The sequence below is a fragment of the Diceros bicornis genome, unplaced genomic scaffold, assembly GCF_020826845.1.
Source record: "Diceros bicornis minor isolate mBicDic1 unplaced genomic scaffold, mDicBic1.mat.cur scaffold_100_ctg1, whole genome shotgun sequence".
Classification (NCBI taxonomy): domain Eukaryota; kingdom Metazoa; phylum Chordata; class Mammalia; order Perissodactyla; family Rhinocerotidae; genus Diceros; species Diceros bicornis.
In genome coordinates this window covers 996,864-1,013,009 of record NW_026690940.1, presented here as the reverse complement: position 1 = coordinate 1,013,009, position 16,146 = coordinate 996,864, and the positions used below count along the sequence as shown (strand labels likewise).

At 37.3% G+C, this 16,146-nt stretch overlaps 2 protein-coding genes and 1 pseudogene across 2 annotated transcripts; 2 read left to right on the top strand and 1 right to left on the bottom strand.

Annotated features, from left to right (window-relative positions):
• The first annotated feature begins 5,930 nt into the window (after positions 1 to 5,930).
• On the top strand, positions 5,931 to 6,863 carry LOC131402406 (olfactory receptor 9G19-like; annotated as a pseudogene).
• A 5,186-nt stretch (positions 6,864 to 12,049) lies between these two features.
• Positions 12,050 to 12,988, top strand: LOC131402410 (olfactory receptor 9G4-like). The gene has a single exon (XM_058537184.1). It carries the CDS (start codon positions 12,050 to 12,052, stop codon positions 12,986 to 12,988), a length of 939 nt encoding a protein of 312 aa, XP_058393167.1.
• A 1,409-nt stretch (positions 12,989 to 14,397) lies between these two features.
• On the bottom strand, positions 14,398 to 15,623 carry LOC131402421 (olfactory receptor 9G19-like). Its single transcript, XM_058537188.1, has one exon. It carries the CDS (start codon positions 15,412 to 15,414, stop codon positions 14,479 to 14,481), a length of 936 nt encoding a protein of 311 aa, XP_058393171.1. The 5' UTR covers positions 15,415 to 15,623; the 3' UTR covers positions 14,398 to 14,478.
• Between the last annotated feature and the right edge of the window lie 523 nt (positions 15,624 to 16,146).

Below are 16,146 nucleotides of genomic sequence, written 5' to 3'. Positions count from 1 at the left end.
GGTCTGCACCATCAACAGCATGGTGGTGGAGAATACCAGAAGATGTGGCTGGAGAGGAAGGCTATAAATTATGAGACTTTTGTGTCTTGTAAAGGAGCTTGACCCATTGTCTTGTCAAGTTGCCATATTGGTCTTAGGTTGTTGAGAGGGGCAGGTGATTTATAACAGGGCCACAAACAACAACAATAACATTTTTACCTCTTTTAGTTTCTACTTGTAGAAATGAAAACAACAAAGCCTCAATCTGTCTAGTCATTTTGTTTTGAATCTCCTCTATTATGCAAGAGTCTCTAATAAATTGAAGAACACAGTCAGTGAGTATGAATCTGTTTCCTCTTCCCATCCTTCCAAAAACTGGCCTCTGGCCCCTGGTGCCTGACACAGTTGACCCAGGTGCTGAGATCAAAAGATGTGAGAACTGCAGGTTTAGGAGATGGTTAAGTAGGTTGCACATGATTGATCTACACCAACATACATGTCTCTCTAATTTTTTTGACTCCTTCCTTTACAAAGAATGTAAGGGATGGTCTTACATCTCATTTGTATTGAGTATAGGCCTCTGCTGATGTTATTTCTTAGTTTATCTTCCTTTATTCAATTTCCTGAGTACCCATTCCCCACAAGCTCCTCAGCCCCTGACAATCAGCACAATCCCACATCAGGTGTATACACATGTCCTCCAAGAGCCGTCCTTCCACTCCACATCTGGCTTGTGCTCGGATCTAATTCTCTCTTGGACCTGGAAGCAAAGAGAGATGTTGAGCGTAGGAACAGAGAAGATATTGACATTTCCTGCAAGACAACTGTCCCTACAATGTCATTAAAAGATTTTTTCCCCTGAGAGAGAGGAAAGTGGCTGTTTTCAAAGACAAGGAAATTTCAGAGATATTTGTGTGTTAAAGGTTTCATCACCAACTCCTATATGTATATTACTTCCCAATTATCTCTCAGATATGACTATTTTTCAACAAATTGTTTACTATCACCCAGTCCAAGTACTATCAGCTGTTGCATGGGTTTCCAAAATAGTCATCTGAACCTCTCTGCCTTCACACTTCTATTTTTCATGTTGTAAAGAGAGTTTTATTTGACCACAGCATGCATCTGATTAAACTCATCAGTGGCTTCCCAGTGCACTTAGAATATACTCTGAATCATTAACATGGACGCCCAGTCCCTATGCGGTCTGACCTTGCCCACCTCTCCTGCCTAATTCAGTGCAGCTGTATTTATCTTTCCAAGGTCTAGCCACTATGAACTTCCTTCCCTTCCTAGAATCCATGGTGCTTTTTCTCAAGTGGGATCCTTGCATTTCCTGTGATCTCACAAGACTACTCTCCCTACCCTCCCTGCAGCTGCCACCCCTACCATCATCACTCACTATGACTGGTGACCTCCTATTATTGTCATTCAGTTCTCAGTTTAATATAACCTCCTCAGACAAATCTTCCCTAAAGTCCCACACTATGTCAGATACTGTAGTAAAATCTTATGACACCTTAATATTATGACTGCAATACTAGTCATAATTGATAATTATAAATGTATTTAATTAGTTGATTAACTCCCCCATGAGGCCATAACTTCCACAAGGGCAGGCACTGTATCTCCCTCTCTTTATTTTATTTTTATTTTTACTTTTGCTTGTTTTTTGATTTTTTTCACTGATATTTATTAAAACCTTTATATATGTTATCTCATTCAATCTTCACAACAACTTTATGAGGAAGACAAGTTATTTCCACTTTATAGATAGTAAAACTGAGGCTTGGTGAGTTTAAGTGCACTGCTCTTGGTCACACAACTAATGAGTTGTAGACCTGAGGTTCACTCTTAGACAGTCTCTGTCCTGAAATGTCTCTTGGCAATAACTAAGCCCACCTAAGACCTTACCTCGCCTCCCAGATGTATCTCCCCCAGCTTCTCCCTCAGTGCTGTGTACCTAGGTGTTGCATAATAAATATGTTTTGAATCAATGAGTATAATCATGTTCTGATGTAGAGATGAAGCTTCCTCTAACCATATGACTGGATCTGTCTCTCAAATTCCATTTCTCAAATCCTGTCACTCAATTCATTGATTGTAAAATGGGCTCTTTTTATTAAATGATAGTCAACATGTCTCAGCACTAAAATTCTGTGGCCTTTTCATTATCATTATTGTTATCACTGTGGATTGCAAATGATTCTTGAGTATCTACTGTGTGCTGACATTTCTGTTGGCTGTTCCTTTTTGCAGGTTCCTCTTTCATCTAAAATGCGTGAATGAAACTCACAAAGCAAAGGGCTTTACAGACTAATTGGACCAATTATATTCATTTTGAATGATTTCTCCCTGCTGCATTCCAGAAAGATAGCTGAGCATTATAATTGGTCACTTAGTGCTAGAATAGCACGTGAGGATCCTCTTTGCTTCCAGCAGCATATCCCAAAGGGGTGCTCAGGCTTATATACTCTCCAGTGTTGTTACTGTTGGAAATGGGATTCCTGTGACATGAATAGAAAGCACTTTTTATTTAAGACAATGTGAGAAATTCTAGACTTGAGTTGAAATTCAAATGAAGTGTCTCCTTTTCTTCACGAAGTATTGCGTTAAAATAACCAGAGGAAAAGGTTAGGAAATCACAACAGCGACGAAAGACAAAACAATTCTTAATGTAATCAAACCGTAACATAATTCTACATTGTGAGATAGAATAAAGTTTTCTTTCTTATAATTATATTTGATGAAGGAAGCAGAAATGTCTCCAAATGTATTTTCCTCCAGACTTATCTTCTCTTTCAATGAAACAAGCAATGAGATGTGTACTTGATGGATGTTTTCATTCTCATAAATCCTCTGTAGCTGTATGTGGCCCACCATTGCCTCTTCTGTTATCTTGCAGGAAATTTATTAGTCCTTAGATTAGGACAAGTATAGAAAAATTAAAATGGGTTCATATTATCATGAGTTTAAAATGTTTATTATTCTATGTTAGGCATTGCATGGTACACGAACTCCTTAAGAGATGGAGTGCAAATATAATATAAATCTTTGGGATTATACTATAGACTTATAATTAATATGTAACTCAAGAAGCATCTGATTAACATATCAAACTGAATGACAGAAATGGCAAGTTCATTATGCCTGGAGAGGACTGAGAGATCACTGAGAGTTCAGCTCCTTCTGAGTGACCACTCCCAGAGGCATTTATCTTTTAAAAATGCCTCTTGGTAAAGAACGATGTGTGGCAGATGGGGAGGAGAAATATTTTGTGGGGAGAAGGGTCTGAGTGTCTCCTCCAATCTAAGAAAGGATGTAGCCAGGTTTAAGTCTGCAAATTACTGGCAAGTAAATGCAGCTCAAAAAAACTCTGTTGTGCGTCTACATATGTAATAACATTCAATATATTATGCCTTATATTTCAAAACTCATTGTCTTTACAAGAAATCTTGGGAGAAATAATTTCAAATTAGTATCAATAATGATAATATATTGCCCAATCTTTTGGTTGGTTTGCTTGTCTTTTGGATGCTACTGATTGTATATATGGGCTGCTAGAAAGTTTTGATCAGATCTGTGGTCTGCACAGAGTAGTGGATTGGACTGGTTGCTGTGCAACAGGTTTATCCTTGCTTCCATTTTAGGTCCAGGGCTTGTTTTTCCTTTTCACATCTTCTTAATTTATATTATTTACCTGCATCTTATGTCTTACACCAAGATAACTTCAACCCATGTTTTTTGTGAAAGCGTTGATATACATATTCATGTACATAGACATTGACACTTAAGTTTACTTAATTTTTTAATAACTGTAGAGGAAAAAAAGATATTAGGTAGGAAAATTCTCTTGAAATTTTCATTCCCTGTTGTAATTCTGCAAACAAGCCCAGCAATTGCACAACTTGTGTAGAAGCCACATATTGAAGAAGAAGTTTCTGCATGAGAACACATGAAACTCTATGGAGTCAATAGCATGGGTAATCGGAAATTCTTGGGAAATAAAATAGATATATCTGAAGGGTAGACTACAGCGATGAAGAAAACATAGAGAAGGCAATATATAGTTTTAACTTCTAGTTTTCACAGTGCTTAATCACATCTGTGATCTCATAATGTCTCACTGAACTAAGAAAACTAGGTGAGAAAATAGAGTTTGGGAGGTTATAATTTTATTTGAATTTGGCAGCAGTCAACTAAGGTCAAACCCAAATTTCTTGGTACTTAGTCTTAAGCTGCTTTGTTAAAAATGACTTAGCATCTGACAGCCTTGAAATTCTAAGGGAATTCAAAGGTAACCTATTCCAAGCCTCTTTTGGTTTTTATGAAGAATTTCTGCTTTGACAATAAGTATAGCATTAATATTTATTTTACAGTTAAAAATTATAGATTTTTACTATCAAACAGATACAGTTGTGAAAGAGCAATTCTTCATTTTTATAGCTCAGTTTTAAGTCCATAGCCAAGCATGTGACTAAGATTAAGGTTTTTATTTTTTTTTGTCCCCCAGCAGAAGAGATTCTAAAGCCTTGGATCTAATAGCAGAAATATCACACCCCCTGTCAATTCAGAACAATGACAATCATCATTCAGGCCTTTTTTGATTTTGGTGTGTTGTAATAGGGGCCCCCTGGGTTGTAACATAATAAGCAAAGGGAGTGCTTCCTTTAATGCTGGCAATAATTCAGTCTCCTATCTTTAAGGAAAAGAAGATTGTTAGAGGTTGAGTTCCATAACTTCCTTCATTAACAAATTACCAAAAATGTGGCTGCTTAAAACAACAGAAATGTATTCCCTCATAGTTTTAGAGGTTAAAAGTCCAAACTCAATGTCACTGAACCAAAACCAAGGTGTTGGCAAGACCACACTCCAACCAGAGGCTGCAGTGGTGAATCTATTCCTTGCCTTCTCTGTCTTCTTGAGTTGTATCACTCCAGTCTCTGCCTCTGAGTTTCCATTGCCTTATTCTCTTGTGTCTGTAGTCAAATCTTCCTCTGCCTCCCTCATATAAGAATATTTGGGGTTGCATTTAGGGCTCATCCTGGCAATTTACCCATCTCAAGGTTCTTAATTTAATAACTCTTTTTCCATATAAAGTAACATTCTCAGGTTTCAGGAATTAGAACATAGATATCTATAGAGGCCATTATTCAGCCTACCATCCATCCCAAAATCATTCAGTTTGGACAGTTTAGTTTTTTGGTTCCTTTATTTTTCTAAAATCTTGGTTCTGTAGGAAATTCAATCACATTATGAACACAATTATCCATTCATTAATATAATTACTTCTTTATAGGTTATATTGAGTGTCATATAGGTAGCTATTATCTCAAATTCCTATTATCTAAGTAAATCTATTCTTTTATTCAAGTTACACATTTTCAACTTTATGCAAAGCTGTGTTCTTGGTTTTGTGGGTAAAAAGTTGAAGAAAATATAACTATTGCTTTTGAAGAAATTATAGTAAAATGCACTTCTAAAGATATTCCAATAGATAGTTAAAATAATATAGGTGTGCTTCTATATGTAACTCTGTGGAAAAAGACAAAAGGATTAAAAGACCCAAAGAGAAGTCAGTGCGTCTTTTCAAATTCAGTTCTTCATATCTTCCACATGGTTCCCAGTCACCCTAAGTGCAAATGGAAGAGAAGATACAGAAATTACTCCCTCCAAAAAGTAGGAAAAACTAGTTTAAAAATATAAGGTGACACACTATATTATGTACATAGTAACCCATCTCTCAAGGCAGCAAAGAAGGATTTCCCATTTATCCAACAACGATACCAGTTCAGCATAAACATGTCTCACAATTTACAAGGTCAATACATCAGTTGGGTTTTTCAATCATCTTAAATGGCAAATGATGGGGAAGTTGATATACTGATATCTTAAATCATGACATATTCATTAATCTTTTCACAGAAAGGGACCAGAGAAACCCCAAACCAATGGATGAGCAAAATGTCACCAGAGTGAAAGTGTTCATACTTTTGGGGTTCACAGCAGACATGCGGTTACAGAGAGTGCTCTTTTTCATCTTCCTCATCATCTATGTCTTCAGTCTCTCAGCGAACATCACCCTGATTTCTCTGATCTGTGCTGATTCTCGGCTATACACACCAATGTATTTCTTCATTGGAAACCTGCCATTCCTGGATCTCTGGTTTTCTTCTGCTAATGTGCCCAAAATCCTGATGACCTGCATCTCTGATGACAAAAGCATCTCCTTTGCTGGCTACCTAGCTCAGTTCTTCTTCTCAGCTGGACTGGCTGATAGTGAATCTTACCTGTTGGCTGCCATGGCTTATGATCGCTATGTGGCCATCTCTGACCCGCTGCTTTATTCCCAGGCTATGTCTGCAAGGTTATGTTCCAGTCTTTTTGCAACCTCATACATTGCTGGCTTTCTTAATTCAACCATCATCACTAGCGAGACATTTACCCTGAGCTTTTGTGGCAACAACATCATTGATGATTTTTTCTGTGCTCTGCCTCCCCTTGTAAATTTGGCCTGTGATGTGAAGAAGGGCTACCAGGCTGTGCTCTATTTCATACTTGTCTCCAATGTCATCACCCCTGCCATGCTTATTCTTGCCTCCTACCTCTTCACTATTGCTGCCATCTTGAAGATCCACTCCACCCAAGGCCACCTCAAGGCCTTCTCCACTTCTGCTCTCACTTGACAGCTGTCACCTTGTACTGTGGTTCAATTCTCTTCATTTACTCCCTACCAAGTACTAGCTATGCACTAGAAAGGGATAAAGTTGTGTCAGTGTTCCATACTGTGGTGATTCCAATGTTGAATCCCTTCATCTATGGCTTTAAGAAATAAAGATGTTAAAAATGCCCTGAAGAAAATGTTAAATAGACCAAAGTTTTAGTAAGTGAAAATATTTGGTGAACAATGGCTATATTTTATTTCACAGATTATCTCCCTGTCATTGTTATCAGCCTGTCCTCTCAGAAATACGTAAAATAAGAAAACAAAAAAATGTTTGGATATTGTTGAAACACTAGTCTGCATTTGTTTTTTCAAGTTGGCACTAATGTACATGAATGTGTTTTGAAAGTAAACGAGGCTGGGGCATTTGGAAAAACAGCTATGCCAGCTAGCTTGAAATAAAGTCTATAAAATTACTGGGATTCTAGAAGGATGAAAGAGAGCAGCTTTTTTTCCTTCTAATTTTCACTTGACAGTTTATAAGTTCCTTGTATGTATAACATTGTAATCTATAAACAAGAATAATAAAATTGGTGATGGAAACTTAGCTTCATTTAGATGGATTAAATGACTTCCTTCAAATCATGTAGTTCATAGGTGAGAAAATAGGAGTGCGGACCCAGAACTTCTGACACCAAAGGTTCTCACCCCAATTGTTGGCAGACAGAGTCAGTTAGGAGGTCATAAGTAAAATTTCTACTGTAAAATGCCATTGGAAATAAACTTATTTTTTCTTTCTGACTCTTATTTCTTGGCTTACCGTGATAACAAAGATTTCCCTGGCAATAGATAGAGGAAGGAACAAATATCTTTACTAGAGTCATTGTGAGCTTTTCAATAAAAGAGTGTGTTTCCCCAAAAATTAAGGAATTAAGGGTAAAAGTATAGCAGCTGTATGAAATAGACAAAAATGGACCTATAGATAGACATAGACAGATAACTAGAGAAATCAAGGAAGAAATTTCAAAAAGCTTTGCATCCACAAAAAGATTCAAAGTGAAAATATCTCCTAGGTGAAGCAATGACTGATAACAATTAAGGGTCTATGAACATTTATATTTCTTTGGTTGGTCAGTGTTGTATATGTATTAATGAAAAATTGGAGAATATTTCATTATGATGCATCACATTTCCTAATTTAATAGTCTTTCTACCTGTAAAACACGGGATTGCACCAACATAAAAAAGCCCTAGTGTTGATAAGCAAGTACATTAGTTTGCTAGGGCTCCCACAAAAAAATACCATAGACTAGGTCATGTTAACAACAGAAATTTATTTTCTCACAGTTCTGGAGGCTAAAAGGCCAATAAGAAGATGCCATCAGAGTTGATTTCTTCTGAGGCCGCTTTCCTTGGTTTGCATATGGCCACCCTCTTGCCACGTCCTCAAATAGTCTTTTTTATGTTTACATCTATCCTTGGTGTCTTTTTGGGTGTTCAAATTTTCATTTCTTATTTTTTACAAAGACACCAGTCTGGTCGGTTTAGTGCTCACCTTAATCAACTCATTTTAACTTTAATCACCTCTATTAAGGCCCTATCTCCAAATATAGCCACATTCTGAGTTACTGGGCCTTAGGACTTCAACACATGAATGGTTGTGGGGTAAACTCAACCAGTAACACCAGGGATAGACAAGAGTTTCTTGATGAATGAGACAAGAAGGGGTAGCCTAGAAGAGAGAGAAGAGCATATGGCAAGAAAAAATTATCACCAATATGATACATTCTAGAAAACTTTAGTACAATTTGGAGAGTTTCCATGATCAGACACATTTAATAATTGTATTGTGACTTAGATCCAATAAGAGAGTCAACATTTAATGAAACACCCTTTATTTCACCATATCCTAATAAAGATGTCATCCTCACACTCCAAATGAACTCTAATTGGTCTTTGGAGACTGAGGTACATATTTCTAGGCTTGTGAGGAAGGTATCTCAAAGGGCTGTTGAGAAAATAGATATATCAGGCCCCAAAAGAGCAAGCCAAAGTGTGACAAGAGAGGGAAAAGTGTATCACTTCCAGGACTGTCCTTCCTGATCAAGGGTAAGCAACTGGAATCAGGGGCAGCTGGCTGGTTTGACCTCTCTATGATCTCAGCTACTGCAATTTGAAGGTGGATAGAGTCTGGCCTGGCTCTCATAAGATCATTGTTGTGCCAATCACACACACACACACACACACACACACACACACACACACACACAGACACTATCCTAAATAAGATTTCAACCAAATATATGTAACTCTTATCTAGAGTTTGAAATTCAGTGTGATGGTTATGCTGGGTCATCATACATTCACTTACAGAGTAGAGAGATCAAGAGGACAAAAAAAGGTGACATGCTTTTTGCCTCTAGTAGTTGTGGCACTCTGAGATATCCAAAATACTAATGTATGATATTTTTATTTCTTGGTACTCATTTTTAGGTGCTAGAGGGACACCTTCATCCACAGAATTTTAAGTCTTCCAGGGAAGGGAGCAGGGAACAGAGCTTCTACAGGGGAACACACCTCTTTAGAAGCCATTCTATATGGGATGCGTTAGCATAACTGGCTCTGATATTTTGTCTTTTATTTCACAGTCACATTTTAATTGTAGTTTATTTCAAATTCAAGATGGATTTGAGATGTGGTTATGTGTCCTCTCTTTATTTACTCTTCCTTCTTATTAGTGATACAGTACACTAGGCAAAGAAAGTCCCTGTGAGGGCAGATAAGTCCTGAATAGTTTGAGTTAGGTTAGAAGTAGATAATACTTTGTGAAAAACAGCTTCAAGGTATAAAGGTGATTACCCATTTATTTGTTCTAGAAATATATATTAAGTGCCAGTTAGTTACTAGGAACTATTATGTATGCTGGGATACAGTAGTAAACTAAGTGGAGAAATCTTTCTGCCCCACAGTTAATACATTATGGTGGGGAAAATGGACAATAAACTTAATAAACAGGAGTTAGAAGGTGACAGTAGGTCTGGGGGAAAATAGAGTAGAGTCTGAGCAGAATAAGAAGGATGGGGATTGCTGGTGGGAAGAGGGCGTGGAATTTAAAATAGTGATAAGGATGAGCCTTAGTCAGAAAATGATATTTGAATGGGACTTAGAGGAGATGAGAGTGTCAGCCTGGCAAATATCTGAGGAATAGTGTTTCGAGCAGAGAAATAGACAGTTCAGAAATCTTTGGTGTTAGAGAAGGGCTGGTGTTTCTTTGTGAAACAGTGAGAAAGTTAGCAAACCTGGAGCAGAATGAAGGCGGGGGTGAGTCTTAGGAGAAATGGACCTGTAGGTAATGGAGGGTAGGCTCTTGGAAGACCTTTAAGCCATTGTATGGAATTTGACTTTAACTTAGAAAAAATTGGGAGTATTTTAGGGTCATTTTTCATTTTAGCTCATTTTTCAGGTCTCATTTAAATACCTCTTCTTCTGGGAAGACTCTGAATTTAGAGCAGAATATGTATTTTATGAGTTATTTGAGTCTTTAGAGGGTAATAGTAGAAGAGTAACAATTAGATCTGGCCAGAAATTTCCATTTTTCCCCAAATTATATTATATTAAAAATGTGCTCAATAACGCCCAGTTATGTTGCCTTATATAGACACATGATATCATAGCAGGGAAAGTTGAAAGTAACTACTGAGATGGTGGCTATCGCCCACCACTTTTACATTACCAATATAACAAACATACATTCCCGTCAAGTATTTATACTCAAGCTTGAGTAAATTCTGAAAAAAAAATATAGCATACACATGAATAATAGCATAGAAATATAACTGTGAAGCTCCCAGGATGTGTGAGATTATTCTGGGGACATGAATCATAGAGGAATTTAGTTTGGTTGCCGTCCTAAATTGATGAAGAGAAGTGGTGAGAGAGGTTTATAAAGGTAAGTTAGAACTAGCTTATGGAACGTTGGGTGTAGGGCTGAAGCATCTGTGCTTTGTGTGCAAATAAGAAAAGATCTATTATGCAGTAATAAAGAAACGAACGGTCTTCGGGGCTTCGAGCTGCTGTTACCACAGCATCATCAATGCAGTTATGACCTATCATAACATCATCAGCTACGGTTGAGAGATTTGGACACCATACCTCTCTTCCTAGCAAGCAGAAGCACCAGAACTCCAGGGAGAAGACTTGAGTTTGCGTTCTAGTTACAACACTGACCCTGGCTTAGTCCATACGTAAATGTTTTAAACATCAGAATAAATTACAATTCTCTCTTGGTTTTAGCTTTCTTTCACCAACTTTATAGTTAGAGGGATATCAGCTCTAAAGCTATTGGGGCATCAGCCCTAATTATGTAATGTTTTAAATTCGATACCTCCTTGTAGCTTCTCTCTGCTAGCTTTGGAGCTTCAAGGTAGGAACTTTGAAGGATTCATGGTTTCTCAATGAATCTTTGACACCAAAAATTGGTTTCTTTCCAATGTTCAGAATCCACTATATTAAAAAAAAATTTCTCACTTATGTATATAAATCTTACATCTAGTAGCGGAAAGTGGAAAAGAATGCATTCTTTTAAAAAAGTGATTTTTTAAAGGTCTTTTTAATAGGTGAAGATATTCAAGTTGTCATAGAATTACAAGGTTGCCTTAGCCAGGAAAACAGGGGAAAAAATAATTCATCTATAAAAGACATAAAAGCTTAACAATTGAAAGCATATACCCTTGATAAAAGAAATTCTGTGTTCAAAAACCAGTTCTGCTATTGAATAATTCTGTGACCTTGGAAATGTTTCTTAAATTACATGAGCAACATAAATACCTACCTTGTAAAGTTGTGGTAAGGATTAAGTGTGTTAAGATTAGGACTCAGAATACTAACTGGCACATAGTGAGTAACATATCTATTTATTTATTCATTTACTTATTCTATTTGTACTAAGAGCCGAAGGAATAGGACAGTATATTGGTTTTTGTATAATTATAGGGATGATGCTTGACACATAAGTCTTAATAATATATGAAGTATACTAAAATTTTTTGAGTGCTCACTATGTACCAAGCATGAGGCCGGGTGTTTTGATGCATATCTTCTTTATCCAATCAGACAACCTGTCAGGGGTCATCATTTTGTTCATCTTTTTGGTGAGAATTAGGGACTGGCCTAGCATTAAACAATTACTAAGTGAGAGCCATAATTTCAGAATCAGATCCTACTCCAATTCCAGTTGTTCCTAAGTATCAGACTGGAATTATAGCATTCTAGAGAGTAAGGGATAAAAGTCCATATAAGCCTCTAGTAATTACTGACTTAATTGATACCTTTGCTTCTTTCTTTCAGCAGTAAAATCACTGAATTTTTTTTTCTTGTAATCTTTATTGGGCTTTCTTCTGTCTGGACATGGAAGTTGGAAATCGCACTGTCCTGACTGAATTCATCTCGGTGGGCTTATCCGCAGACCCCAGGTGGCAGCTGATTCTATTTGGAATATTTCTGATGCTCTACTTGATTGCCATGTCAGGGAACATGACCATGGTCATCTTAATATGTATTGATTCCCGCCTGCACACACCTATGTACTGTTTCATTAGTAATCTGTCTTTTCTGGATTTCTGGTATCCTTCTGTGTATATTCCCAAAATTCTGGCCATATGTGTCTCAGAAAATAAACCTATTTCCTTGGCTGGATGTGGAGCACAGCTGTTCTTTTCTTGCCTTGCCGCCTACACTGAGTGCTATCTCCTGGCAGCCATGGCCTGTGACCGCCTAGTGGCCATCTGTAAGCCATTACTTTATTCAAGTACAATGTCCAGTTCTCTCTGTACTGGACTCGTTGCTGGCTCCTACATCAGAGGGTTCTTGAATTCCATCGCTCATATTGCTAACACTTTCCGCCTGAGTTTCTGTGGTAAAAATATCATTGACCACTATTTCTGTGACGTAACACCATTGGTAAAAATGTCTTGTACAGACATCCAGGTCTATGAAAAAATCCTCCGGGGTCTGGTGGGCTTCACGGTCCTCTCCAACATTCTTGCCATCCTGATTTCTTATTTCAACATCCTTCTGTCTATCTCGAGGATCCGCTCAGCCTCAGGAAGGCACAAGGTCTTCTCCACCTGTGCGTCTCACCTTATCTCTGTCATGTTCTTCTATGGATCCTTACTCTTCATGTATTCAAGGCCAAGTTCCACCTACTCTGTGGGGAGACACAAAGTGGCTTCTCTCTTCTACACCCTGTTCAACCCATTGCTTAATCCTCTCATCTACAGCCTGAGAAACAAAGACGTCAAAGCAGCCTTCCGGAAAGCAGTTCAGAGCATAAGGCCACAGAGGTGAAGGTTATCTTTTTGCAGAATACCCTTATCGTATTTTCCAAATTATTGGCTTATAGACAATTTGTAACACTGTAATATTTCAAGTATATTCAATGAGTTGTATGTAAAACAATGACACACTGATCAAACCATTTTTAACTCTTTATTATCATTTTATTGTGATTAATAATATTAACTTCTAATATTGAGTTATTTGATGGTTGGATGGTTTTCATGCACATAGTTTGAATTTGAAGCTTAGTGAGAAAACTTTATTTGTTGAGAATAAGATTTGGAATGGTGTAACTGTTGGAAATTTACAAGCATTTATTTTTAATAAGTAGTTCCCTCCAAATATTTTCATAAAGTTCTAATTGAGCATATAGAATACATCTCTGTAAACATTGTGTCTTCTACATCAATTGAATATTAGGCAAATTTTTGAGTTGTTTCTATTACAAGAAAATAAAAAAGAAAACACCCAAAACACCTTTCTGAATCCGTGGGGAAAGAAGTGTATTTAGGGTTGTATAACTCCATAAAAGAGTGATCTCTTCCACAGAGAATGAGTAGTCTGTCATACTCTCCCTCATTCCATACCACTATATACTCCCTATCGAGGAAAATAACGACATCCAGGGGAACACACTGAAACAACAAACCAACAAACAAAATCTACTGTATTCTAGATTCAATGCTTGTTTTTTTTCCCCACTAGAATTTTTCAATTTTAAGAAACTTACAGCTCAATATTCAGTATGTGGCAGGTTTAGTTGACTTTTTCTCCATACTCTTTACAATAAAATTGCAGATTAAGGATTATTAGTCACATTTGACAAATGAGTAGCTTGAGCATAAAAAGTTAGAATTTGTTATTGAAAGATTATAGTTATTGTTGTAATGAGCACATTTATAAACTGCATTTAAATTAAAATTTTAGAACAACTAGCCATAGCCACCTCACCATTTATATTAGCTCTGACTTTTGTGATCTTTCTTTTCATCTACGTGTATTATCTAACACATCACTGCCCTCTCTTTTTTAATCACAAAATTCTTAACATTCCTTATTCTTCCATTACCACGGAAGTTCTGTGTGTACTGGACAATAAGGATTTGGGATATATTCCACAAATCAAGTATCCATATAACATTTTCTTCACATTCCCACAATGCCTACTATAGGGAGAAAAAACAAGGGTCAATCTCAGGGTAAATAGTGAAATAAAATGTAATCCTTTGATCCCAAAGTAACATATATTCTTCTATTTTGCATTAATCCCTAATGCTGTTTTTCAAAAACTATACTAATATTAAATTGAATCCATATTCTATAGTATAAATTTTAGTTTGATCACAAAAGAAAAACAAACACAAAGAAATAAGTCTTTTTCACTGGATTTCTTTGAATAGAAAAAATGTTTGTTTATTTATTTTTTAATTCACTTCTCCAAGCTTACCCTGAAGAACTTAATTTTGCACTTAGCACTCATTTAAGAAATTTATGTCAATTTAGACTCCTGATTGTGTCAAGCTGAAAAATTTTTTCAGAGCCCCTTTCACATCTTCGTTTCTCAAACTGTAGATCATGGGGTTCAACATGGGGAACAGCACAATATAAAATGTGGAAACCATTTTGTCCCTCTCAAGGGAATAGCTGGAACTTGGGCGAGAGTAGATGTAGAGAATGGAGCCACAGTACAAAGTGACAGAGATCAGACGGGAGGAGCATGTGGAGAAGGCTTTGAGGCGGCCCTGGGTGGAGCGGATCCTCAAGATGGCGGCGATGATGAAGAGGTAGGAGGCCAGTATGAGCACAGCGGGCGTAATGACGTTGGAGGCCAGGAGGAAGTACAGCATGGCCTGGTAGCTGTCTTTCACATCACATGCCAACTTCACTAGGGGCGGGACATCACAGAAAAAGTCATCAATGATATTGTCACCACAAAAATCCATTGTGAATGTGTTGCTGGTGAGTATTATTGCATTGACAAAACCTGCAGTATAGGAATATACAACTAAACAGATGCACAATTTCCTTGACATGGCCTGAATATAAAGCAGGGGTTTGGAAATGGCCACATAGCGATCATAAGCCATGACAGCCAACAGGTAGCACTCACTGTATGCCAGCCCAGCAGAGAAGAAGAACTGAGATGCACAGCCAGCAAAAGAGATGCTTTTGTCTTCAGAGATGCAGGTCACCAAGATCTTTGGGGTGTAGACAGAGGAATACCAGAGATCCAGAAAAGACAGATTCCAAATGAAAAAATACACGGGCGTGTGCAGCCAGGAGTCATTACAGATCAACACTACGAGGGTGGTATTTCCTACCACAGTCACGGAGTACACACAAAGGAACACCGTAAACAGGACCAGCTGCATCACGGAGTCTGTTGTGAAGCCTAACAGGACGAACTCTGTCACTGTGTGATTGCTCCTCTCCATGGCTTAAAGAGATCTCACCTACAAATGGAAGAGTGAAGAGTTTAATTCCCCCAACCAATACCAAAGGAGGGCTTTCTCTGTTCCAGTCTATAGATTTTAGAGTAAGTGAGATCTGAGTAGGAATCTTGCCTGACTTGGACAGGTAATAGGAGTTTTCTGAGCCTCAATAGATTCCTTTCAGTAAAATTATTTTAATAATAATAAAGCCTTAGTGCTGTTGGTGGTTTATTCATTTTTTCAGAATATATTTCTTTGCTTCTAGGTGTTATCTAGGCATTGGGATACAGCAGTGAGGGTGATATGGCTGACACTTATTCTGTGTAGCTTTTATTTAGAAGGAAGAAACATACAATAAATAAATAAGTATAGAAATACTTTCACTTAATTTTAGATGATATTAAGAAAATAATACTGGATGATGGGTGCAAACTGAGAGAAGAGGTAATTAAATTTTGACACTAAGAAAGAACCCCCTTTCTAATTTCTCATCCAGAAATGGACGAGATATTCAAACCCATGATAATTGAGAAAGTTCTTATGGTTTGGAAGGTGGTGACATCTGAAAGGTGATAGAATACATCACTCCAAAATATGCTGCTTTGGCATAAGTATTATTTTGAGCTAATGGCATTTAAAATATCTGCAGATACAAAAGGGACACTCTGATCTCCCCCTTTCCTTCTGAAAACAGGAGATGAAACTCTCGTGTGAGAGCTGTCTTACTTTTACCAG